At 42.2% G+C, this 27,133-nt stretch overlaps 1 protein-coding gene across 5 annotated transcripts in view; it reads left to right on the top strand.

Moving 5' to 3' along the window:
* The first annotated feature begins 378 nt into the window (after nucleotides 1–378).
* arhgef11 (Rho guanine nucleotide exchange factor (GEF) 11) overlaps nucleotides 379–27,133 on the top strand; it is a 57,555-nt gene continuing 30,800 nt past the window's right edge. For 3 of the 5 annotated variants that reach the window (XM_067447571.1, XM_067447572.1, XM_067447569.1), the window contains exons 1-18: nucleotides 380–1,588; nucleotides 7,137–7,151; nucleotides 7,566–7,657; nucleotides 11,575–11,679; nucleotides 12,933–12,982; nucleotides 13,065–13,122; nucleotides 13,201–13,394; nucleotides 14,734–14,805; nucleotides 17,090–17,197; nucleotides 17,313–17,361; nucleotides 17,440–17,477; nucleotides 17,566–17,655; nucleotides 17,728–17,796; nucleotides 20,338–20,442; nucleotides 20,539–20,637; nucleotides 21,531–21,573; nucleotides 21,679–21,775; nucleotides 25,006–25,128. In XM_067447571.1, coding sequence (XP_067303672.1) covers nucleotides 1,554–1,588; nucleotides 7,137–7,151; nucleotides 7,566–7,657; nucleotides 11,575–11,679; nucleotides 12,933–12,982; nucleotides 13,065–13,122; nucleotides 13,201–13,394; nucleotides 14,734–14,805; nucleotides 17,090–17,197; nucleotides 17,313–17,361; nucleotides 17,440–17,477; nucleotides 17,566–17,655; nucleotides 17,728–17,796; nucleotides 20,338–20,442; nucleotides 20,539–20,637; nucleotides 21,531–21,573; nucleotides 21,679–21,775; nucleotides 25,006–25,128 — 1,442 coding nt within the window. In that variant the 5' untranslated portion in view covers nucleotides 380–1,553. Of the gene's footprint in view, nucleotides 1,589–7,136; nucleotides 7,152–7,565; nucleotides 7,658–11,574; nucleotides 11,680–12,932; nucleotides 12,983–13,064; nucleotides 13,123–13,200; nucleotides 13,395–14,733; nucleotides 14,806–17,089; nucleotides 17,198–17,312; nucleotides 17,362–17,439; nucleotides 17,478–17,565; nucleotides 17,656–17,727; nucleotides 17,797–20,337; nucleotides 20,443–20,538; nucleotides 20,638–21,530; nucleotides 21,574–21,678; nucleotides 21,776–25,005; nucleotides 25,129–27,133 lie in introns of all 5 variants that reach the window. The other 2 variants (XM_067447573.1, XM_067447570.1) reach the window with 2 other exon arrangements.

The following is a 27,133-nucleotide window of genomic DNA, read 5'->3' as shown; positions in this document are numbered from 1 at the left end:
GTTGATTGTTTGTAGTATTCTATATGTTTACATGTTATTCTTTTTTCTTTTTTTTTTCTTTTTTCTTTTTTTCCCCCTTTGTTGCACTTTGAGATTCTTCGGAATGAAAAGTGCATTATAAATAAAATCTATTATATATATATATATATATATATATATATATATATATATATATATATATATATATATATATATATATATATATATATATATATATATATACTTCAGAATTTTATTTAGTGTAACTTGCCGTTTCTTTGTGAAATGTACTAGCAATTCCGGAGCGAAAATTCTGTCTACACCATTTTTTTCCAGTTCAACTGGACTTGTTTGTAAATGTGTCGAATTGTATTCGCAGTACCAGAGTCCAGCCGACAGGGGGCGAGCGCGAGTCTGTTTGCCTTACCAGCAGCCAAACAGAAACCCAAGGATGATGGTATTATTCCGGAATGGCGAACGCTCGGACATTGGGATAACACTACATTTACAGATATGCCGATCACACATATTTGGGAAACAATGAGAGGATATCAACTGTAAGCGACCGCACAGTAGAAGACGGACGCCGAAGACGTGACCGGCCAGATTCGAGTCGTTACGGAGCCCTGCACGGATCAAATGAATCTGAAAACGAGCGTGTGCAAGTCGCCAAAATTCGGCCGATAATTGCATCCCAAGACGTAAGCGATCCGAGGCGTGTTTATCGCCGTCAACCGTGCAGAAGAGCGCGTCCTGGTCGGGTTAGCTAGCGTTGTGTTGGACACGCGTGAAGGTGAACGGCGGAGGCCGTCGGAGTCGCGTTCGCGTGCGGCGTCTGTCCGTACGCGGCGGCGGGGATGCGCGCCGTGCGGCCTCGCGCACACTGGAAGCGGGTCGCAAGCGAATTGGATCGAGCCGAGCGCGCGTCCGCGGTGATTTTAACAAAAAAAACAGGGGGTTTTATTGGTTGCACATCTTCGCATGGTGTTTAGTCGAGTCCCCTGAGCTGCAGATGCTCCAATCTGCCTGTCACTGTGAACCTTGCTGCTTATAAATCAGTTTAATGCACTTTATTCTTTCTTCTGCTGTCACTGTGGCTGCATGCATAAGCTCAACTTGCACTGAGATCATTATTAGCTCTAAAGAACAGAATAACTAAGAGGACCAACTGACTGTGACCCTTTAAACACTGGAGCCGAAGCCACACAATAGCCGGTTCTTCTCGTTTGCTTTTAAAGACTGAGCCTCTGCAGTCTGTTGATGTTTTTAACGCGACCATACAGTACAAAGATGATCCAGTCCTCAGGAATCTTCGCTCGGGACACTAACTGGAAGCCTCAGAGATAATATTGATCCATTTGTTTTGACACGAGTGCTAAAGTTATCCATTTCGAGTGTGTTTATGAAACGGGACGATGTTGGTGAGGAGGACCAATGTGTTGAACTTCGACCCTTAAAAGTGGCGAAAGACTTACCTCAAGAAACAGAAAGAGGAAATACTACTAACCTACATTAATGACATGATCTCAAACTGACATACAATCACTACGTAAAGAAACGGACGGTTCGCAGCCATGAGTGTCCGACAGCCGACCTCCACGCTGGACAGGTGAGTTTGTTTATTAACGGCTGTTAGACCGAAACTGATTTGTTGTTATCTTAAATGCATGTACGTTTTTTGGGGGGTTTGAAACATCCAAAACCACTAGAATAGTGTTATATATGTTGTTGACTTGTGTACTTGCATTATCCCAAATGTTTCCAAGAATGTTTAAATCCAGAGATATAAGTAATTTTAACCAAGACACGGACCGTGTCCATGCGTCGCCTATCAATGACATCACACTCGCGTTGCCCGCGATTTAAGGTTTTATATTTGTAGAAAGCATGGAAACACCAAAGATGCTTTAATATATGATGTTTTTTTTTATTAGACATGAGCAACTGTTTGACAGAAACTTATTATTGTTCTCTAGCTCAACACAGTTAGTCTTATTGTTTAAAACTGGTTTTCTTGATTTACCGCTCGTCAAGTAAACGAGTTAGTATAGCTCATCGCATGATCTCATGAGCCGTTTTGTGCAAAACAAATCTGAATTCTTTTTTCCAAACCGAAATGTAATCTCTCATATAAGTGTGTGGTTTTATGATACTGAGTGGAACATTAACTTCTATTGATCTGAGGACATTCATTTAAGTGGTAATTATAAATTAATGATTAAGGAGTAAAAAGTTATTGGTAGACTAAGTAGAAAAAAAGTGTGATTTTATTGGTAAACCTCTAGATTTTGTATTTTAGTTGCACACAAGCGATAGCATTATTTCTGGCTAAATTCACAGTTTTGATATTTTGATAATTTCCTCACCCCATGTCACCCAAGATGTCAGAGTCTTTCTTTCTTCAGTCGAAAAGAAATGAAGGTTTTTGATGAAAACATTCCAGGATTTTTCTCCATATAATAGATTTCAATGGGCCTCAAATGGTTCAAGGTCCAAATGATAGTTTCATTGCAACTTTAAACAACACAAGACAATGAATAAGGGTCTTATATAGCCAAACCATCGCTCATTTGAACAAAATAAGCGTTTAAGTTTTATAATCACACATGCTCGCCTTGCTCTGTTGTGTGACGCTCCATTGCTCGTTCGCATGGGCGTCGGAACCATTGTGTGTGTGTGGAACCAGACCCACCCACTTTTTAAGACCAATGATATTGGACCCACTCACTTTTATCATCTCTAATTCAGCACATCTGTTTACCGAGAAACACTTATTATTAAACACGTTAAACGCTTTATTTCCTCTTTTCTAATATTTTCTCAGTTTTTATTGGAAATAAATGCCTTTCCGATCTGATTTGTGATGGGAAAAGGGGGTAGAGCGAGTGTGGTAAAAGGCAGATTCGAACCTCTGATTGATTTGCCTCAACTTGATGACATGCGTCTTACCCCTACTCTTTAGCCACAGTAAATAAATCAGTGATTTCTGTAATTTTGTCTGGCCCAATCATTCATTTAGTAAACGGAACTTTTTCTATCCGGACACTGAGCATAATAAACATGCGACTTGTCCATTATCTGTGAAACTGTTGATTTCTACGGCAGTTAAATGAATGTTGTCTTTTTTTTAGACTATTGGTATTGACTGGTCTGAGGTCTTAAATTGGTATTGGTATGGCCTCAAACGCACCATAATGCAGGAAATCACATCTACAAAATAAAAAATGTCCTTTGGGAGAACTCCCAGACCGCCCACATAAAAATGACCCCACCTATAATATTTTTCACCAGCCGCTAATCGGACTCACCCACTTTTTATTTGCTTCCGACGCCCACGGCCAATTATGTTGAAAAGGTCTCGCTTGATGTAGGCGGAAGGACTGAGTCAGTGTTTGTAAAAACGCTAAACTGATACAAAGACATTTGATTCAAAAAATTATTTTATGATGCTGTTCACTTTAAGCCATTCATCTTGCCATTGGCGGTTTAGCTTAAAATAATATTTTCTCGTTAGATAACGTTGGTAAATTTGTACTTGATTACTTGTTATGGCTTTTGTTTGATATTCATTTTAGAATGATTGAACTTAATCGTTTTGGACATAATTAAGAATGTTAACTTGATTCAACTAAAATACATTGACTTAACCTTATGTAAAAAAAAAACACACAAAAAAACACACTTACTGAAATAAACAATGTTATTTAAATTCACCAAAAAAACCAACAAGACCTTTTCCATTTGGATGTCTATAATGGGGTCATTTCTATATGTGGCTAGGGATGGGCATCGTTAAGGTTTTAACGGTATTACTACTCTTACCGATACTGCTTATCGGTCCGGTACTTTAACGGTATTCTTATCGGTACTTTTTGAGATTATATATATATATATATATATATATATATATATATATATATATATATATATATATATATATATATATATACACACACACACACACACAATTTACAAAAATACACAGCCTACACATGCAGTGCTTTCATTTCAGGAAGAATTCTACTAATCAAATGTAAAATAACACTGTTCATCATAAATAGCCAAATTAATGCTTATTAAAGCTGAAGTTAATCATTCAAGAGCTGTGAGTGATTTTCTCTTTGCATTTGGTTGTTTAATTCGCAGTAATTCGTCAGCATGTTTATTTACACCGCTGCCTCTTTAAGACAGATGTGCAGATCTATAGGCGACTGATAATAGGCAGATGAGCTATATTTTCTCTTGATTATATCCATAATAACTAGGTCCATTTTAGACACAAACTGTGTTTAAGAGACTCTCCAAGCCGGTCATTTTGACAGATGTTTGTGTACATTTGATCGTTTAGACGCGAGTGCGAAACCGAAAGTGTAATTTGCTCGTCTCGTTGCGGCTGTTTCAGAGCGCGCGCGCCGACTTGGGAACAATCTCTTGGACATTTTTGTGCATTTAATCGCTCTTTTTATTATTAAACGCGTCCCACAATTTACCAACAGTGGCTAGACTGTATTTTACAACAATCACCGATCGTACTGATTCTGTCATTACGTTTGAGTTTTAGGGAGAAATGACAGCGTAGGCTACCGCTGCAAAGGGAATTAAGTTGGGCTAGACATAAATATTATTATTATAATCTTTGGAAGACAAAATCTAAAATAAAAGCAGACTATCACAGATCTAAAGTGTAACCAGGCTATGTTTGAATGTTTGGTTCTGTCCTCCGTTTGCGGAGCTCTCTCTCTCTCTCGTCACGTGTATTTTCAAAAGTACCGACAGCAGAACCGATAACGTCCGAGCTTATCGATACAACGGTCTTTCAAAATTCAGCCCCGGGGCCCGTTTAATACCGGGTTTCGGTACCCATCCCTATATGTGGCCTTGATCAAGTGTCCCCGAATGCCTTTAACTCCTCAATGAATGCTCAAGATCTTCATAAAAAAAGTAAAAAGTAAATCGTATTAAACGTATCATCTCCTTCCGCACACTTGTGAACATTGACTCTGTACTTCTGTCTATGTCAAGCCTGACCTTTCAGCATAATTGCGTATTACGTGACGTCACAAACACACATCACAGAACAGAGTAAGGCGTTTGTGCTTATAAAACGTAAGCTTTTTTTATACATTTTAGTTTTAGGGTGTGTTCACACTTGTCATGTTTGGTTCGATTAAAACGAACCCTGGTGCGGTTGCTCGGTTAGTGCGGTTCATTTGAACATATGTGAACGCTGCCATCTGAACCCTGGTGCGCACCAAACAAGCGGACCGAGAGCGCTAAAAAGATGGGTCTCGGTCCGCTTCCAAACCAACTCTGGTGCGGTTCGATTGATATATGAACGCAACACGGACCAAAGACATGTAAACGGGCCAAAAACCGGACGTAATGTCACAAGATGCCACGCATAATGCAGCTGATTTGACAACGCGGAAAGATCGGTGTACGTTATCCAAAATGAGTAACTTTAACGTTAGAGGGCAAACGTGGACCAAGGAGGAAGAGCCTCATCAATATTTGGTCAGACGAGCATGTTTCGGAAATGCTAGAAAAAAACACACAAAAAGCAGACCTAGCTCTTCTCATCAAAGTTCCTGTGTTGCCCATTATTAGCAGGTGCAGACGACAGCGGCCGTCTCTGTTCTGCACAACGGAGGAAATCCTGCTGCTGTTTTGAATGTTTTGAACATTTCATGAGCTCTTCATGAATTCACAACGGGTAAAAATAATGCCATATGTACACGCATAAAATGCCCGCGCGTGTAATCCGCACACAGCATTGTTTTGAATGTTCAGTAAGCAGCTCCTACGTCATATAAGCCGACCAATCAGGTTGTGAGCGTCTCCTGTGCCTTTGGTTCGGTAACTTTAGGTTCGCTGTTAAAAATGCCCGTGTGAACGCTAAGCGGACCAGGACTATTATGTTTGTTTTTGTTTTTTGGTCATGACCAAACGAACCGAACTACAAGTGTGAACGCACCCTTAAATGACCAATGGTTTGGCTTGATAAGGCCCCTGCCATTTGGACCTTGAACCGTTTGAGGCCCATTGAAATGTATTATATGGAGTAAAATCCTGGAATGTTTTCATCAAAAGCCTTCATTTCTTTTCGCCTGAAGAAAGAAAGACACTGACAGCTTGGATGAGATGGGGGTGAGGAAATGGTAACACTTTATTTTCATAGTCCACTTTAGACATTCTACTAACTATAAGTAACTTTGCAACTACATGTCAACTAACTGTCATTAGAGTATTTGTAGACTGTCTGGTTAATATTTACTAAAACTTTATTTTGTCGGTCCCCCAACAGACACTTGGCAACTACAATTCAACTTATTCTACTAACCCGAACCCTAACACCTAACCGTAACCTACCAGTCTACTGACAGTCTTCTCTAATGAGAGTTAGCTGACATGTAGTTGCAAAGTTACTTATAGTTAGTAGAATGTCTAAAGTGGACTATCAAAATAAAGTGTAACCGAGGAAATGATCAGTAAAAGTTTATTTAAAAGTGAACCGATCCTTTAAGTTCCTTCAGATCAGTGTCTCGTGTGCGCTGTGTGACACTACAGGTTTTTTCCATCCGTCCAGTGTGCCCGAGTTTCCTTGTTGCTATTTATACCCTCTCACCACATCAGTTTCTATTACAGCATTGTGTGTGTGTGTGTGTGTGTGTGTGTGTGTGTGTGTGTGTGTGTGTGTGTTTACTGATGAATGATAGAGTCGCTCTCCAACATATTTCGCTTCATATATGACCACGTTGTGTATGTCAGTCTTTTTCTCTGTTTCGATGTGTGTCTCTGTCTCAAGCTCTTCTCTTTCCCATTCACTTGCTTTTCCTGTGCATCCACTTCCTGTTTGTGTCATGTGACTGCAGGGCAGCCATTAAGAAACACACACACCTGGCCAGGTACGCTGCACTGAAGTGAAACCGCACTCATGCCATCTGTCAGTCATTAACCGCAGATGTCTGGGGCTAATTGATATGTGTTGGAGTAAAGCTGGAGACGTGTCATTGAGGCGTCAGTCACACAAGTGCTTATTTAGGAGCCGTTTAAACTGTCTTTCACTTTCTGGCTCAGTTTTGCTGTCCGTCTGATGTTGTGTGTTTGCTCTTTTTCTTCTGTAATGCCTTCCTTTTCTCTTTCATGCGTCCTTTAAGTCCTTTTGCTGCTTGGTGAGTTTTCTGGTTTCATTTGTATGTGGTGATTAGTGGCAGGCCGGGCTCAATGAGCGATGCATGTTTAGGTTTCGTTATAACTGTTAGATATCACACCCTTTTTTAAACCCACACCACCTGCTCTCAAGACAATCAGTGTTTGCATTGCACATTGAAAACATGATTTCTGTTAAATGCGGCTGTGAAACAGGAATATGTCTGTCCTTTCTCTTTTGGTTCGGTGTCCTTCTCCTTAAATTCACTGACTTTCAGTTTTATTTTGCCTTGCGCATCGATAACAATGCACTTCCTTCCCCGTTTTGGATTTCCTTCATTATTTTTGTAGTTGTCCCACTCCCTGGTGTCCTAGTTGTGCATTTCCCCTCGAGCTTGTGTTAATTTTGTCCTCTTATTGTCCGTGTCTTTCTTCAGGTTGAGCAGTTTGACATTAGGAGACTCGGAGCGCAGGTCTTCTCCTGGCCAGCAGAGGGAGGCGCTGTCTGATCTCTCCTCAGACAACACAGGTAATGACAGACCAGCAAACACCACAGACAGTAAAAGAAATGGACAGAGCGATCCCATAGACGTCAACGACGGAAAATGAGGTCAATCAGAGGCACTCACTTCCTGTGAACTGCGCCGGCTCAGACTGAGCTTGAGGACGTAGATGTGACGTGAGCCTCCTGTCTGACAGCTGGAGGTCTTCTAGTAGTTGTGGAAAGTGAAATATTTTCTCCCGTTGCTCTCTATCGGCTTCTCCTCATTCTTCTCCCTTGACTTTATCGGACTTTATGTCTCCACGTCCCCCCGACTGTCCCATAAACAGTAAAATATTGCCTGCGAGCGTCTCCTCCTGTCGATACGGTAATTTGTGCGCCTATGGGTAGAACGCTTTCTAAGTGCTAGATTACCCCCTTGGCAAATACCATAGAGGCGGCCATTGCTAACCAAGCCATCACCTGCTGTTAGCATCCCATTGACTCCCATTCCTTTTTGAGTCACTTTGACAGTGAATAACTTTACATCTGAGACGTTTAAAGACTCCATTTGTCCATTGTTTATTTCTAAAGAAACTCGACAATGCATAAAAGGCTCCATTACCTTGTATCTTACACTATCGCCCCGCAGAAGCTGTTTTTGTTAAAAAATAGGCTAACGATTGCGTCATAACCAACGCGACTCTGTCGCACAGTTGAGAAATTACCGTATAGACCTGAGGAGACGCTCACAGGCAATCTTTACTGTCTATGAGGCAGTCGGGGGTAGGGATGGGTACCGAAAAGCGGTATTAAACGGGCCCCGGGGGTGAATTTTGAAAGACCGTTGTATCGATAAGATCGGACGTTATCGGTTCTGCTGTCGGTACTTTAGAAAATAGAGAGAGAGAGAGAGAGACGAGAGACGCAAACGACAGCCGAGGACAGAACCAAACATTCAAACAAAGTCTGATTTTATTTTAGGTTTTGCCTTCCGAAGATTATAATAAATATATTTAATGTCTAGCGCAACTTAATTCCCTTTGCAGCAGTAGCCTACGCTGCCATTTCTCCCTAAAACTCAAACGCAATGACAGAATCAGCACGATCAGTGATTGTTGTAAAATACGGTCTAGCTACTGTTGGTAAATTCTGGGACGCGTTTAATAATAAAAAGAGCGATTAAAAGCACAAAAATGTGTGCAAGAGATTGTTCCCAAGTCGGCGCGCGCTCCAAAACAGCCGCAACGAGACGAGCAAATTACACTTTCGGTTTCACACTCGCGTCTAAACGATCACATGTACACAAACATCTGTCAAAATGACCGGCTTGGAGAGTCTCTTAAACACAGTTTGTGTCTAAAATGGACCTAGTTATTATGGATATAGTCAAAGAGAAAATCACTCACAGCTCTTGAATGAATAACTTCAGCTTTAATAAGCATTAAATTAGGCTATTTATGATAAACTATGCAGTGTTATGTTACAAGATTAGTAGAATTTTTCCTGAAATGAAAGCACTGTGTATTTTTGTTAATTGTGTACCGTTAAAGTACCGGACCGATAAGCAGTATCGGTAAGAGTAGTAATACCGTTAAAACCTTAACGATACCCATCCCTAGTCGGGGGGACGTAGAGACATAAAGTCTGATAAAGTCAAGGGGGAAGAATGGAGAGAAGCCCATAGTGAGCCAAAAGCAACGGGAGAAAATATTTAAACAACGCGATTCAGCTTTCACTTTCCACAACTACTAGAAGACCTACAGCTGTCAGACAGGAGGCTCACGTCACATCTACGTCCTCAAGCTCAGTCTGAGCCGGCGCAGTTCACTCCGCCATCAGGAAGTGAGTGCCTCTGATTGACTTCACTTTTCGCCGTTGAAGTCAATGACAGACCAGCATATGGTCCATTTCTTTTCTTGTCTGTGGCGTAAGGAAATATCGTGATATAAAAACGTGATGATGTGTATCGTTGATGGAAATCATATGATTCGCAATATAGAGTTGTTTTATCAAAGGCTCAGCTTGCTGTAGTCGGCCTGTTTATATAAGGTATAATTCACCCAAACACACAGTCATGTAAACTCGCCATCATGAACTCACCATTATGTCATTTTTTGTTTAACTTAAACACAAATGAAGATATTCTTTATGAAACCTGAGGGATTTCTGTCCCTCCATTTAAAGTCCATTATTCCTCTTAGACTTTTAAGATCCAAACAAAAGTCATAAAGGCATCATAAAAATAACTAATCGAGTGTCTAATCTGAACCCAAGTCTTCTGGAGAGACACGAGCGATGGTTAACGAGAGAGTAAATGCAGAATTAAGGTTAAAGATGAGCTGAACATTTCCAGTTTGAGACTAGCGCTCATTCTGACGAGCTTTCCTGCGATTAGAGCTGAGACGGATGGCACTGATCATCTGAAGCGCACACACACTCCTCACAGTCAAAGAAAACACCATTTAAATCACCAGAGCACACTGAGTTTTACTATTGTGATTGTTCAAAGTATTTCAGATGGTTTAATCTTATGTGTGTGGAGCATTAATAGTTGGAGAGGTGGAGCTGTGAGCACCGGGAGAGATGCTGAGTAATGCCTGAGGGGAAAAAATTAGGGATGCACGATATTGGATTTTTGGCGATATCCGATATGCCGATATTTTTCAGCTCGTTTTGGCCAATGCCGATATATGTTTATTTTTTCCCTTTGTTTGGAAACAACACCATTTTGCGCAAAAACTATTTTTTTTCATTCTGGTTTCAGATTTCTGAGGCATCCTTACTAAAAGGATTCTTGTTGAAGATAAATAAATGTTAATAAAGTTCTTTTTATGATAAGAGTATATTAAAAGCTCTGAAAATAACAATAATAAAGTCAGTAATTTTTCACCCCAGATGCAGCTGTAACCTAAATATTGTATTTTTGGATTTAACGTTTGTGCACATGAAGTGGGGGTGGCATGACATCCATTGATGCTGTCTTTTAATTCTACAATTGTTGTAGAGCTCCTTGGATTATTTTTCATCATCCATTTCGTAAAATTTGATTACAGATTAATACACTGTATATAAAAGTATTTAATTTACAAGTGTCATGCTTGTGATTTATGACATCATTACTGATTTGTTTATTCAGAACAAGAAGTAACTTCAATTTATTTGTGTATTCTACTTTTCATTGTATTAGTGTAACAACAGCGCACCCACTACATGTATAAATATATAGCGGTCTAGAGGGAGGGCACTAGGACCTGGAGGAGCTTCTGCTGCTGTGGAGGCTGCAGCACGCGCTAGAGAGTGGAGAGACGCGATTGGGCTTGTTTTGGGCTAGTTTTGTTGTGAAAACGTGGCAAATCTGCTGCTGACGGTCACGTCCTTCTGTACGTGCATTCAGAAATTCAAGGCAGCATTTAAAAACAGTCAATATAAATCACTCTACATGCAATGTATTTTCTTGTTTTCACTTGAAGAATGACCGCAGTGCTGACATGGTCTTATCGCTGTAGCACTCCTTGCACACATGAGTAATTGCAGGCGCATATCAACACGTTATCATATCGGCATAATGTTTTCACATCGGCCGATGCCGATTTTTATATTTTAAGCGTTTATCGGCCGATTCCGATGTCGTGCCGATAATATCATGCATCCCTAGAAAAACAACGTAAACTTTGATTTTCAGTGACATTATTACATTAAACGACTATATATAATGTTGAATATAATGTATAATGATGCAACAGGGGGATATTTGTGGGTCCTAATAATAATACACACATAATAATGTTATTTTAATAATAATAAACTCATGATGGCTTAAAATATCGGGATACATATCGTAACTGTGAGTTCAGTATCGTGATATATATCGAATCGTGACACGAGTGTATCATTGCACCCCTTCTAATGCAAAATTCAGGAATAATGATGTGATTATTTACATGAATATTCCTGTTTCACAGGGACAGGTTTAGTCCAAAGATGTGTGATTGTGCAGAGAGACAATCTGGGGTTTGGCTTCACCGTCTGCGGCGAGAGAATCAAACTAGTGCAAAATGTTCGGCCAGGTAACTAACACACACACACACACACACACACACACACACACACACACACACACACACACACACACAAATGAATAACAGTTTGCAGTCAGTAAGATTTGTGTTTATTCTTTGTAAATCAATGCTTCTATTCAGCGTAAAGTGCCCCTATTATGCTGTGTCAAAGGTTCCTGATGTTGTTTCAGGGTGTGTTCACACTTGTCATGTTTGGTTCGATTAAAACGAACCCTGGTGCGGTTGCTCGGTTAGTGCGGTTCATTTGAACATATGTGAACGCTGCCATCCGAACCCTGGTGCGCACCAAACAAGCGGACCGAGAGCGCTAAAAAGATGGGTCTCGGTCCGCTTCCAAACCAACTCTGGTGCGGTTCGATTGATATATGAACGCAACACGGACCGAAGACATGTAAACGGACCAAAAACCGGACGTAATGTCACAAGATGAGACGCATGCAGCTGATTTGATGATGCGGAAAGATCGGTGTATCCAAACTTGGTGTATGAATAACTTTAACGTTAGAGGGCAAACGTGGAGCAATGAGGAGGTTGCGAAAATGCTAGAAAAAACGCACAAAAAGCAAACCTTCTGTCTCTTTTCTGCACAACGGAGGGAATCCTGCTGCTGTTTTGAATGTTGTGAACATTTTATGAGCTCTTCATGAGTTCTCAGCGGGTAAAAATAATGCCACATGTACACGCATAAAATGACCGTGTGTAATCCGCACACAGCATTGTTTTGATTGTTCGGTAAGCAGCTCCTACGTCATATAAGCCGACCAATCAGGTTGTGAGCGTCTCCCTGTGCCTTTGGTTCGGTAAGCTGTTAAAAATGCCAGTGTGAACGCTAAGCGGACCAAGACTATATGTTTTGTTTTTGTTTTTTGGTCCGAACCGACCAAACGAACCGAACTACAAGTGTGAACGCACCCTTAAAATCTCCTACAACAGATTTACATTCTCTGATTGGCCAGATGGCCCAGTCTGTTCACATTTTGTAAACCAAATGCCTTATTGAATCTGAAGTTCGATTGTCCAGAATGAATCAGCTCTTTCCAGAGTTCAGAACCAATTATTTATTTAAGGTGGCAAAACTTGTGCACTTTAAACTGCTGACCTTATACAGTCACACACAGCTGTATTACACACTGTATGAAAGGCAATATTTGAAAAAGCATAATAGGAGCACTTTAAATTGATCCAACAGGGCAGTTGAAACATTAGTATGGCACTCAAACAGGCCTCCTTTGTCCTCACAGGTGGAGCAGCGGTCAAAGCTGGCGTTCAGGAAGGAGACCGCATCATTAAGGTTTTCTCAACTACAACACATAGCATTAGTAATCTTTAATTAATAACTAACCTCACATTTGTCCCGCCTGTTTGCTTTTCAGGTTAATGGCTCAGTGGTTTCGTCCATGTCTCATCAGGAAGTTGTAAAGATGATCAAATGTGAGTGTTGTGGTTGGTCGTCTCGTGTTTTTGGCACGCTCAGGCGTTTCGTTGCTGACGTGTGTTCTCTTCTGATAGCTGGGACGTATGTGGCGTTGACTCTTCAGGGCCCGCCTCCTTCGGTCGCGTCCGTCCCGCTTCAGCCCCTCCCTACTGACCTCTTGCCCAATCACAGGACAGCACTGGGTGGTGAAGCCCCGCCCCCTCCGCTAACCCCGCCCACAGGAAGCAGTACCCCCACTCAGAGAATCACAGGACCCAAACCGTTACAGGTGCATCATGGTTTTAAAGGCTATTATCAGAAGGGCTGCACACTTGCGATATGGACTAGTGTCTGTGAATATTACAGGGATAGTTGACCCAAAAATGAGCCTGTGGTGTTGATCTGCTGACCCCCAGGGCGTCCCAGATGTAGAGAAAAACACACAGACATACGAATCCATATTAAACCCTGTGGCTCGTGGCGACACACTGATGTCTTAAGACACGAAACGATCGCTTTCTGCCAGAAACATATCAGACGAGTCTCATCTAGTATTCCCAGCGCCATTACTTCCACTGAGTAAGGTCAAAATACCGGAGCGATCATAGTGATATTAACAGATCCCTGCACGGATCGGTTGGATGAGGCATCTATGTAAATAGTCCTACGATCACGCCCGTATTTTGACCTTCTTCAGAGGAAGTAATGTTACTGGGAACACTAGATGAGATTAGTGTTGTCAAAAGTACTGACTGCGATACCAATTTGGTACTGAAATGTAAAAATATGCCGCTTTGAGCGCTGTTGAGCGGAATCGTAAACACCTCTGACTGGCCATTGTGCTCACGCGCTCATCAAATAGGTCTGTGATTGGCTACTTTGATCAGCGCTTCACAAACATGTTGTCAAAATACATCAATGACGCTTTTCACGGAGCGCTTACACAGATACACACAGAGCGTTTGAATGCAGGTGTCTATCAGCACCGGTCCGCTGGTCGACGCCTGCTTGTGCTCTCAAACGCTCCCGCTACCGCTCTCCAAACACTTCTCAAACACTTCCGTGTTGTTTCAAACCGCTGCCGGTTTATCATTGTAGCCAATCACAGGCACATCCGATGAGCGCGTGAGCACAATGACCAGTCAGAGGTGTTTACGATTCCGCTCAACAGCGCTCGAAGCGTCACATTTTAACTTTTCAATACCGATTTGGTATCGCGGTCGGTACTTTTGACAACACTAGATGAGATTCGCCTGATATGAGGTAAAATAACACACACACTGTTGTGTTTCTGGCAGAAAGCGATGGTTTCGTGTCTTAAGACATCAGTGTATCTCCACGAGCCTCAGGGTTTAATATGGATTCGCGTGTGTGTGTGTTTATTACTCTCATAGAAACACACCCCATTGACACGCATTATACGAGCAACGGCTGAGTTTTGTTTTCTCCTGAAGAAACAAACACACCTACATCTGATCTGGGACGCTCTGGGGCTCAGCAGATCAACATCACTGGCTCATTTTGGGGTGAACTATCCCGTTAAAGCGCAAACAGACACGTCTGCATGTTCTGCGTGTCTCTCTGGGAGTAGAGATCATCACTTTAATGTCGTTGTCCATCATTCTCAGGACCCCGAGGTGCAAAAACACGCCACAGAAATCCTCAGAAAGATGTTGGAGCAGGAGGAGGCAGAGCTACAGGTATGAGTTCTGTGTGTGTGTGTGTGCTTGTTTTTGTGTCATAAGAGGACAAAAATGTGTATAATACCATGGGTATGACACAGGTATTACAGCAGAGGGTGAAATATGAGGACATTACCCATGGCCCCACTTTTCAAAAGGCTGATAAATCACACAGGAGGAGTTTATTTAGAAAGTAAAAATGCAGAATGTTTTCTGTGATGGGTAGGTTTAGGGCTGTGTGTGTGTGTGTGTGATGGGTAGGTTTAGGGCTGTGTGTGTGTGTGTGTGATGGGTAGGTTTAGGGCTGTGTGTGTGTGTGTGATGGGTAGGTTTAGGGCTGTGTGTGTGTGTGTGATGGGTAGGTTTAGGGCTGTGTGTGTGTGTGTGATGGGTAGGTTTAGGGCTGTGTGTGTGTGTGTGTGTGATGGGTAGGTTTAGGGCTGTGTGTGTGTGATGGGTAGGTTTAGGGCTGTGTGTGTGTGTGTGTGATGGGTAGGTTTAGGGCTGTGTGTGTGTGATGGGTAGGTTTAGGGCTGTGTGTGTGTGTGTGATGGGTAGGTTTAGGGCTGTGTGTGTGTGTGTGTGATGGGTAGGTTTAGGGCTGTGTGTGTGTGTGTGATGGGTAGGTTTAGGGCTGTGTGTGTGTGTGTGATGGGTAGGTTTAGGGCTGTGTGTGTGTGATGGGTAGGTTTAGGGCTGTGTGTGTGTGTGTGTGATGGGTAGGTTTAGGGCTGTGTGTGTGTGATGGGTAGGTTTAGGGCTGTGTGTGTGTGTGATGGGTAGGTTTAGGGCTGTGTGTGTGTGTGTGATGGGTAGGTTTAGGGCTGTGTGTGTGTGTGTGTGATGGGTAGGTTTAGGGCTGTGTGTGTGTGTGTGATGGGTAGGTTTAGGGCTGTGTGTGTGTGTGATGGGTAGGTTTAGGGCTGTGTGTGTGTGTGTGATGGGTAGGTTTAGGGCTGTGTGTGTGTGTGATGGGTAGGTTTAGGGCTGTGTGTGTGTGTGTGATGGGTAGGTTTAGGGCTGTGTGTGTGTGTGTGATGGGTAGGTTTAGGGCTGTGTGTGTGTGTGTGATGGGTAGGTTTAGGGCTGTGTGTGTGTGTGTGTGATGGGTAGGTTTAGGGCTGTGTGTGTGTGATGGGTAGGTTTAGGGCTGTGTGTGTGTGATGGGTAGGTTTAGGGCTGTGTGTGTGTGATGGGTAGGTTTAGGGCTGTGTGTGTGTGTGATGGGTAGGTTTAGGGCTGTGTGTGTGTGTGTGATGGGTAGGTTTAGGGCTGTGTGTGTGTGTGTGATGGGTAGGTTTAGGGCTGTGTGTGTGTGTGTGATGGGTAGGTTTAGGGCTGTGTGTGTGTGTGATGGGTAGGTTTAGGGCTGTGTGTGTGTGTGTGATGGGTAGGTTTAGGGCTGTGTGTGTGTGTGTGATGGGTAGGTTTAGGGCTGTGTGTGTGTGTGTGATGGGTAGGTTTAGGGCTGTGTGTGTGTGTGTGATGGGTAGGTTTAGGGCTGTGTGTGTGTGTGTGATGGGTAGGTTTAGGGCTGTGTGTGTGTGTGTGATGGGTAGGTTTAGGGCTGTGTGTGTGTGTGTGATGGGTAGGTTTAGGGCTGTGTGTGTGTGTGTGATGGGTAGGTTTAGGGCTGTGTGTGTGTGTGTGATGGGTAGGTTTAGGGCTGTGTGTGTGTGTGTGATGGGTAGGTTTAGGGCTGTGTGTGTGTGTGTGATGGGTAGGTTTAGGGCTGTGTGTGTGTGTGTGATGGGTAGGTTTAGGGCTGTGTGTGTGTGTGTGATGGGTAGGTTTAGGGCTGTGTGTGTGTGTGTGATGGGTAGGTTTAGGGCTGTGTGTGTGTGTGTGATGGGTAGGTTTAGGGCTGTGTGTGTGTGTGTGATGGGTAGGTTTAGGGCTGTGTGTGTGTGTGTGATGGGTAGGTTTAGGGCTGTGTGTGTGTGTGTGTGATGGGTAGGTTTAGGGCTGTGTGTGTGTGTGTGATGGGTAGGTTTAGGGCTGTGTGTGTGTGTGTGATGGGTAGGTTTAGGGCTGTGTGTGTGTGTGTGATGGGTAGGTTTAGGGCTGTGTGTGTGTGTGTGATGGGTAGGTTTAGGGCTGTGTGTGTGTGTGTGTGTGTGATGGGTAGGTTTAGGGCCAGGGGCAGTGTAAGGGGATATAAAATACGGTTTGTACTGTATAAAAACCATTATGCCTATAGAATGTCCCCATGTGTCACAAAAACAAACGTGTGTGTGTGTGTGTGTGTGTGTGTGCTGTCATGTCAAATCTAACCCAATAATAAACGACGTTCCCTGCGCAGAACCTTCTGGAGGAACAGTCTCGAAACCCCTCGCCTTCACTAGAGGAGCGAATAGAGAGCGCCAAGCGACGAGCCAATCAAGTCCGAGTGAAGATCCAGCAGGACGTGGTGAGATTTGGGCTTCACCTATTTCACTGTTTATGTTTCATTACGATTACATTTCACTATTGCATATGACTAAGGGTGTCACAGTTTCGATTTAAAATCTTCTTCTCTCTTCCAGGACGGCACTCGGTCTGAAGCTGTGGCTAACTATCTCACGGCTGGAGAAGGTCAGTGAAGTTCAGTCTGTTAACACTCTTAGTAATGAGCTCGTGTGGCTGACGCGGTGTCTGTTGTGTTTCGAGCAGGCCGCTTATCGATGGACTCCAGTGAAGGAGACGTCGAGGTGAGTTTCAGTTGCTGGTTTTATTTTCCTCATAATCAAGCGTCCCCTCCATCTGCCCAACCGCTTCCCGTCCTCCGTCTCCGTTTAGGCGTTCGAGAGCCCCTTCTCCTCCCCCTCCACCTTCCTCAGGAACCCCCTGCTCCACCGCCAGGGGTCCGACACACACCCCTCAGACCCGGTGAGACACACACTCGTTCCTGAGGCGCGTTTGGCGTTGAGCCTCGAGTCTGATCTTCTTCTGTCTCTTCAGGGAGGAAAGATGCAGATCATCGGACCGGAGGAGGAAGAAGAGGAGGATGATGGGTACTCGATCAATGAGGTGAGAGAGGCAGTGCTAGTGGCCTTAGGGCTGGTTAAAAACTCCCAGAGTGCATCAACACAGAGCAACAGTTTCATAGTGTGGTTTTTATTTAAAAACCTTTGGTAACGCTTCTACAAATAAGGCTTCATTAGTTAACATGGACTACACTTCTACAGCATTTGTTAAGTAAGGGATAATGTCGACCCAGCCGGATGTTATCGCAGAATAAACCCCGCCAGAGTGATCAGGACCCCGAGGCGAAGCGGAGCGTCACTCTGAAGGGGTTTATTCTGCGATAACAACCGGCTGGGTGGACATTATCCCGCTTATTAATGCTACTAGTTACTCAAGTCTAGAGTCTACGCTACTAGTCTCAAATAAATTACACACCAAATATTGTCTTGGGATTAAATATTTTATTAGCTCTTACGCAAAGCTTCCGCGAAGGAAAACAGTTCCAACCTGCTTTAAGCCTTTATCTATTGCTGCTAAATGTTGAAAATGAATGCTGAAAGGGTTAGTTCACCCAAAAATGAAACCAAGCCTGTGATTTACTCACCCTCAGGTCATTATAGGTGTTTATGACATTCTTCTGTCAGACAAATACAATCAGTTATATTTAAAAAGTCCAGGCTAACGTTAATCCCAGCAGTAGTTGTAGTTGTGTTTGAAGTCCATAAAAAATGCAGCTGTCCGTCAAATAACGTGCTCCACACGACTCCGATGGGTTAATAGAGCCTTCTGATTCCAATCGATGCGTTTGTGTGAGAAAAATATCCATATTAAAAACGTTATAAAGGAAACCTGCCTTGAAGTCTTCCATTGTAACCCACGGCTGTTTAAGCCACAAGATGGCGCCAGCGTTAAGCACAGAAGTAGAACCGGTCAAGATAACTCGCAGTACCCGGATGAGCGGCTGTTATCTGGGAATAACATACCGCTGGAATGAGCGATTGACCAATCAGAAGCAAGTATTTCACAGAGCCGTGTAATAATCTTAGTTAATTTCAACATTTAATACATTATTCGGTAACACTTTAGTATAATGGTCCGTTATTAATAGATAACGCCGCACTGAAGCAGTCATTTCTGCAAAAGGATTCCCCACCAAGTATTGAGTGCAGAACTGAACATCATTATTTGAAGGTTGACCTTTTTTTGTATTAAAAAACACTTTTCTTTTATTGGTCGGATGAAATATGCTAATTTTTTGAGATTTTGGGTTTTCATGAGCTGTGTGCCAAAATCATCAGTATTAAAACAATACAAGACCTGAAATATTTCAGTTGGTGTGCAATGAATCTAAAATATATGAAAGTTTAATTTTTATCATTACATTATGGAAAATAATGAACTTTATCACTATATGCTAATTTTTTGAGAAGAACCTGTACTTCCTGCATAGTTATCTCTTAATATCAGACCATTATTCAAATCAAGAGTAGTATTTGTTAACATTAGGTAATGCAATGTGATCTTACAATGAATGACTGCATTATTATTAGCTAACATTAACAATGATTTATAAATACTGTAGCACATGTACTTCTCATGGTGAGTTAATACATTAACTTATGTTAAATAATGAGACTTTATTATGTCAGCAAACATTCATACAGCATTATTTACCCATGAGCTGCATTAAATGATTAGTTCACTTTTAATACACTTTTGCTGATCATTTCCTCACCCCATGTCATTTTTGGGTGAACTAACCCTTTAAAGGTTAATCTTGAGCTCGTTTTTGGGTGAACTAACACTTTAAAGGTTAATCTTGAGCTCGTTTTTGGGTGAACTAACACTTTAAAGGTTAATCTTGAGCTCGTTTTTGGGTGAACTAACCCTTTAAAGGTTAATCTTGAGCTCGTTTTTGGGTGAACTAACACTTTAAAGGTTAATCTTGAGCTCGTTTTTGGGTGAACTAACCCTTTAAAGGTTAATCTTGAGCTCGTTTTTGAGTGAACTAACCCTTTAAAGGTTAATCTTGAGCTCGTTTTTGGGTGAACTAACCCTTTAAAGGTTAATCTTGAGCTTGTTTTTGGGTGAACTAACCCTTTAAAGGTTAATCTTGAGCTCGTTTTTGGGTGAACTAACCCTTTAAAGGTTAATCTTGAGCTCGTTTTTGGGTGAACTAACCCTTTAAAGGTTAATCTTGAGCTCGTTTTTGGGTGAACTAACCCTTTAAAGGTTAATCTTGAGCTCGTTTTTGGGTGAACTAACCCTTTAAAGGTTAATCTTGAGCTTGTTTTTGGGTGAACTAACCCTTTAAAGGTTAATCTTGAGCTCGTTTTTGGGTGAACTAACCCTTTAAAGGTTAATCTTGAGCTCGTTTTTGGGTGAACTAACCCTTTAAAGCTTAATCTTGAGCTTGTTTTTGGGTGAACTAACCCTTTAAAGGTTAATCTTGAGCTCGTTTTTGGGTGAACTAACCCTTTAAAGGTTAATCTTGAGCTCGTTTTTGGGTGAACTAACCCTTTAAAGCTTAATCTTGATCTTGTTTTTGGGTGAACTAACCCTTTAAAGCTTAATCTTGAGCTCTTTCCCGCTCTTCATTGTCAGATGGACGGGCCGTTCCAGGACATCGAGCTGCTGAAAAGCCGTCCGGCACACATGACGGTGTTCATGAGATACATCTTCAGCCAGCTCCTGGATCCCAACCCTCTGGTCAGTGCGGCTTCGGGAACATTAACCGTGCTGTGGGAATCGGCCTTCATTCTCACGCGTGTGTGTGTGTGTGTGTGTGTGTGTTTGTGTGTCCAGCTGTTCTACCTGTGTGTGGAGGCGTATCTGGGCTCCAGTCCGAAAGACGCCCGCTCACTCGCCCCTCAGATCTGCTCACACTTCCTGGACCACGATGCCGTGAGTGTCTGATTTACACCCTTACGCCTGTTTCACACACACTCCGTTTGCGGTGTGTATTTTTTTCCGTACCCATGTTAATAGATTACAGCTTTCACACTGCACGCGGATGCTGTCCGTCGGTGCGTTTCATTAAAGTGACAGAACATTGTTCGCTTTAAAATAAACATGTACTGACAACCGAGTAATTTCACCACAGATGCACATAATTTAAAATATACTCTCGTTTTAAAGTCAACACATGGCTTTTTTTCTCGGGTAAAGCAAGGAAACGACACCTTACCGGGCATTAAGGTAAAAAATGTGCCATAATGGAGAGCACTCGTCCTTCCTTGGAGATTGAAAACTAAGTTCTTTATGACCTGCAGGATTTCTTTTAAAAGGGTTTAAAAACGAGAGAAAAGACGAGAGTCGGTTGTTTAGAGTAGCCTATTGTAAGTGTTTGTGAATTTAAAGTGTTTGTGATTTTAGCCTATAACCTATGTTTACATGTTTTGCCACTCGTGTGAGCTAAATCTAAAGTACTAGGCTATATAAATATGAATAAATGAATTGAATAAAATGTTGTTTAAATGTAGTATATTAAAACCTGACTTCAATGAAAGAGTAAACAGAGAGAATTGCAATTCTGTCGAACCATTTTCAGTAACTTCTGGATTTGTGCTGTGTTTGTTATACACAGCGGATCAGTTGCGGATTGCAAACGCAGCTTATGTGAAAACACAACAGGGCGTGTGGCTCCTGTACCGCATACACACACACACACACACACACACACACACACACACACACCACATACACACTGCAGACGGAGTGTGTGTGAAACGGGCGTTAATCCCGCAGGTCCAGAGGCCTTTTCTGATTCTGAACTCTTCATTTCTGATGCTTTTCAGCCGCTGAAGATGAAAGTGCGCGAGGAGTTTCTGACGGATATAGGTAAGGTTCAGTCGTTCAGCTGTTGGTCAGAGAGCGATGGCAGTGTGACTGAGCTCTGTGTGTGTGTGTGTGTGTGTGTGTGTGTGTGTGTGTGTGTGTGTGTAGAGACCCGTCTCCACGCGCAGGAGGACATTCGAGGGCCGCTCTCGGAGCTCCAGCAGCAGGTGCTTCCAGACATCCAAGACCAGCTTCAGGACTACAGGTGCGGCTCCGTCTGAGCTCTGATGGACGATTCTCGCTTTTCATTTTTTAATGTGTCCACTTTATTTTAAGGTAGTAAATGTCCAGCTGAAATTATTAAAGGGAACGTTCACCCAAAAATGAGCCTGTGATGTGTATCTGCTGACCCCCGGGGCGTCCCAGATGTAGGTGTGTTTGTTTCTTCAGGAGAACACAAATGAAGATTTTAACTCAGACGTTGCTCTGAAGACATGAAACGATCGCTTTCTGCCAGAAACACAGCAGTATTTGTTATTTTTTACCTCATATCAAAACCCTTTGCGATCATAGATATATTAACATAGATTCCTCATTCAACCGATCCGCGCAGTCACTAATAAGGAACGTATATATCTACGATCACGCCGTTATTTTGACCTTCTTCAGCGGAAGTAATGGCGTCAGTAACACTAGATGAGATTCGTCTGATATGAGGTAAAAATCAGTGTGTCTACACGAGCCACAGGGTTTAATATGGATTCGTATGTCTGTGTGTTTATTACTCTCAGAGAAATACACCCCATTGACACGCATTATACGAGCAACGGCTGAGTTAAAAATCTTCATTTGTGTTCTCCTGAAGAAACACACACACCTACATCTGGGACGCCCTGGGGGTTAGCAGATACACATCACAGGCTCATTTTTGCTGAATGTTCCCTTTAAAGTGCCCTTATTATGCTATTTTAAAAGCTCCTAGTTTAGTTTTGGCGTCTCCTACATCAGGTTCACATGCATCAAAGTCAACAAACACTTAATATACACTGCACATCACCACAGTGTTCAACGATTCTCAGACGACACGATGGGTGAACCAGTCTCTCTGATTGGTCAGATGGCCCAGTCTACTATAACTGAACTCCTGCTCCATCTGGAGGCTTCCTAAAGCTCAGCGATTAATGTACACACTCTGTAAAGGGGAACGTTGGCATCGATTTGACTTCAATCTCAGTGTGAGTCCGAATCGATGACGAAACATGGGACGAAAAGGTTATTCAACCCAAGCCACCATCGCAAGGACGACCTGAGCGGGAGTTTCTCAGCGATACGCTACTCATTTCGAGGAGTAATTCCTCACCATCAGCATTAACAAGTGTGTGTCCGTCAACAAACCTATGTGTGTGTGTTTCTGATTTATTGCGGTGCACTTGCAGGAACTGCATCAATAACAGCGGATACATTAGCCCAGCATTAACATGAACGGCTGATGCAACATAAACAGATCTTGCTCCATCCTTTATCTTCAAAAGCTGTAAGAGAACGACAGACGCTCTGCATTATTAGACTCAGTTTTAGGTAATCAGGCCCGCAGCTGAGTTACAGTACACCTACACACAATATAAACACACAACTACATATGTTGAACAGCGGTAGTACAGCAATGATTATTCATTCATACAGGCTGTGATTCTGAGGAGCTGGTCTAAATAAGCTGAGCACTGACCCGTCTTCCAGAGCAACGATTCGTGAATCCGGCGTTGAGCTCCGAGATTTGAGAAGCAGTCGTCCGTAAAGTGCCGTGTTTGAGGACGGGTCAAACTGTTCATCCACTGCAAAAACGCTTTTCTTACTTAGTGTTTGTCTTGTTTCTAGTCAAAATATCTAAAAATGTAGAAGAAACATTTAATAGAGAAGTAAAATGATTCTTGTTTGGGGAAAAAATAACTCAAAATGAAGAGTTTTTGCTTAAATTAAGCTAAATATTCTAGTTTTCTGTTTAAATTAAGATTATTTTTCTTACCCCATTGGCAGATTATTTTGCTTATTTTAACTTTGAGTTATTTTTTCCCAAAACAAGACAATCATTTTACTTCTCTTTTAAATGTTTCGTCTAAATTTTTAGATATTTTGACTAGAAACAAGACAAAAATACTAAGTAAGAAGAGCATTTTTTGCAGTGTGGACAGACAATGTGCAACACAGACGGGCGTTATGTGAATGTCTGTTCTGGGGACGTACAAACGTCACACCAATGGATCCGAAACGAGATTTGCAGAGCGTTTACATTCACGGACAGCGATATTACACACTGCAGGAAGCGAATATCTGAAAAACATAACAGGGGCACTTTAACACTCTCTCCACAGTGCTGTTGAAGCCGTTGCTTCACATGGGTTACAGCGAGTGTGTGTGGTGTCCAGTGTTACGTTCCCACTTCAGATTTCTAGGGGAAAAGGGAAGTAATGTTTTAAAGAATATTTAATAGAAACAAAGAAGGTTTAAATGTTCTCAGTCCCAGCACTCACTACACAAATGTGAGATTTAAATAGATTTATTTACAATAAATACAGTGCCAAAGGAACAAACTAAACACAGTCCAACATTACACAAGGGAAACATGTTCAAGAGCGGGTACGGCCGAAACAACAAATAAAAGATTACTAACTAGTGGTATAGTATCTAAGTAACCTGCACAAAATAAATACAAATAAACCACAACACGCTTACCTTACTTTGGTGACCCCGACGTGATGGTGTGTTTTAAGCTTAACACATAAACGCTGCACACTACAGCAATGACACCGATTTAAGCTTAAAACACAACAAGAGCAACACTCTGGGACTGGGAGAAGGAATCTCTCTCTGGACCGCTCTCCTGTTCTGCTTAAATACTGGCTCCTCCTGACAATGATGAGCAGCTGGTAGGTCCAATCACCTAGATTAGGACAGGGAGGAGCACAGGAAATAGGACAGAAAACTACAATTGCCAGCAGGCCGTTGGGTCCATTGGCAATAACACAGTACATCAATAAATGACACAAACACCATAATTATAAAACATACACACGCGTCCTGGGACGTAACACCAGTGGTGGAGAGAGTCCTGAAAAAGCATACTGGAGTAGACGTACTGTTACTTGTCTAAAAATGTAATTTAAGTAGAGTAAAAGTACCTGCCCTAAATACTACTCAGAGTAGGAGAAAAGGGGCCGTTTAAAAGTACTCAAGAGTAGTGAGGATTATGCTGTGAATGTTAGTCCACCTTATACCCAAAACATTAGAAAGGGGGCTTACTCCTTTATGAATGATTCTCAGTACGAACAACAACAAAAACATGAGATCACCAACAGTGTTTCAGTATTTCTTTGACTATTTCTTATTATTTGTGACTGCTAGCACTAAAAATACAGCTATGCGATATTTGACAAATCAACCAATAATCTGCAGACATTTATGACAACCATTCTGTGTGTGTGTGTGTGTGTGCCACAGGAGTAAGCAGACGATGGGTCTGGGGTCTCTGTTTGGGGAGAGCGAGCTGCAGCAGTTAGACGGAGACCCTGTGAAGGAGAGACAGGTTGTGGACAGACAGGTGCTGGCGCTCTGGGAGATCCTGTGAGTTTCTTTTTGGACGGTATTTTTTACCCCAAGCCTCTGTTCATTTCAGGTTTAGCAGATCACAAGCAGAGTGACACGAGTGAAGCCTGGCAAAGACAACATATATCAGCAGAAATCTGCTCTGAAATATATTATATTCGAGTATAAACAGACATTAAAGGGTTAGTTCACCCCAAAAATGAAATGTCTGTCATTAACTCCTCCCCCTAATGTCGTTCCTCACCCGTAAGACCTCCGCTCATCTTCACACACAGTTTAAGATATTTCAGATTTCAGAGGCCTTTCTGTCCTTTGAATGTAAGTGTATGCACACTATACAGTCCACGTCCAGGAGGTCATGAAGACATCATCACAGTAGTCCATATGAGACATCAGTGGGTCAATTACTGTGCGTTCACACCGCCGGCGGCGAGAGCGGCCAGCTGGCCGGAAGTCATTCATTTTCAATGGGAGCCGGGCGGCGAGCTCCGGCGAGAGCGGCGCGGCGCGTCTTGGACGTCGAGGAGAGTTGAAATCAGCTCAACTTTATGGTAATGAGCTATGACGCGGTTCGGCGGCAACCAGTCAGAATGTAGAAGTGCTCCGCTTGAGAGAAATCCAGATAACGCAGGCCTGTAAACTTTGGTTCCGACCACATTAGTTCCCAAGCAATTTGTAGGAGAGGTTGATCATTGCTGTGCGGGGTTCCCTATCAGTTATGACGAGATCATTCATAGTGATGTGTAATTTGTTAAGAAGTCGCGCAACACTATTTTACAGGCGCTAGAACGCTCGTTGTTCAGCGGGTGTGCAATTCATTCTTACTTTCACATTTAAACGATTTCATGAAGTTAATTTATACCCTACTAGTCGTCAGTGATCAACATGATTGTTTGATTTGCGGCCTCTTTAAATACAGTTTAAAAAAAGAAAAAACATTCGATCAGAGCTTTCTACAGCGTCGTTGTCAGGGCGGCAAGAGCGAATTTTGACGCTTTCGCCGGCGGCGGTGTGAACGCACGGTTAGACTCCTTTGAAGCGTCAACAATACATTTGGGTCCAAAAATCACAAAAAATACGCCTTTATTCAGCATTGTCTTCTGTGATACACAAATAAAGAATCAAACGGTCATGAATCATGATTCGAATCGCGTGTCAAACTGCTGAAATCACGTGACATTGGCGATATGAATCACCAATCAATTCGCTGATTCATAACCGTTTGAATCTTTATTTGAGGTTTGAACACAAACCTGGAAGAGAAGCCAATGCTGAATAAAGTCGTAGTTTTTGTTATTTTTGGACCCAAATGTATTTTGGATGCTTCAAGAGACTCTAATTAACCCACTGATGTCTCATATGGACTACTGTGATGATGTTTTTATTCCCTTTCTGGACATGGACAGTATAGTGTGCATACACTTGCATACGCTCTCAGACTAAATCTGAAATATCTTAAACTGTGTGTGAAGATGAGCGGAGGTCTTACGGGTGTGGAACGACATTAGGGAGAGGAGTTAATGACAGACATTTCATTTTGGGCTGAACTAACCCTTTAATATTAATAATTCGTTTTTGTGTTTTGTATTTCTCAACAAGAAAAAAACTAATCTGATGATTATTTTGACAATTAATCGAGTAATCGTATAATTTTCTGTGGTGTTAAAAATAGACATTTTCGAAAATAAGCTCTTTTTTTTTTTTTAAGAGTTTTACAATTTTCAAATCCATTCACTTTTAGCTCAGCGAAATTACATCTGTCTAGCGGATCTCATACTGAATACATCAAATGGAGCCCAAACGGCGCTTAATTGACCTTTTGTAGGTGGCGCTATTGAGCCAATTTGCCACGCTTAGTTCTGAAACCCATATCAGACGGACATTTTCACCACTTTTGACGGGTGTGAAAAGTTTTCGACTTTTCGTTTTCGTTCATGTTTACATTTCCATTTATGCATTTAGCAGACGCTTCTATCCAAAGCGACTTAAAACTCAGGAGAACAGGAAGCGATCCGTCAAGAAG

Source organism: Pseudorasbora parva, chromosome 1 (assembly GCF_024679245.1).
Source record: "Pseudorasbora parva isolate DD20220531a chromosome 1, ASM2467924v1, whole genome shotgun sequence".
Lineage (NCBI taxonomy): Eukaryota > Metazoa > Chordata > Actinopteri > Cypriniformes > Gobionidae > Pseudorasbora > Pseudorasbora parva.
The sequence above is the reverse complement of the archived record's forward strand: the minus strand, read 5'-3'. Positions and strand labels throughout refer to the sequence as shown.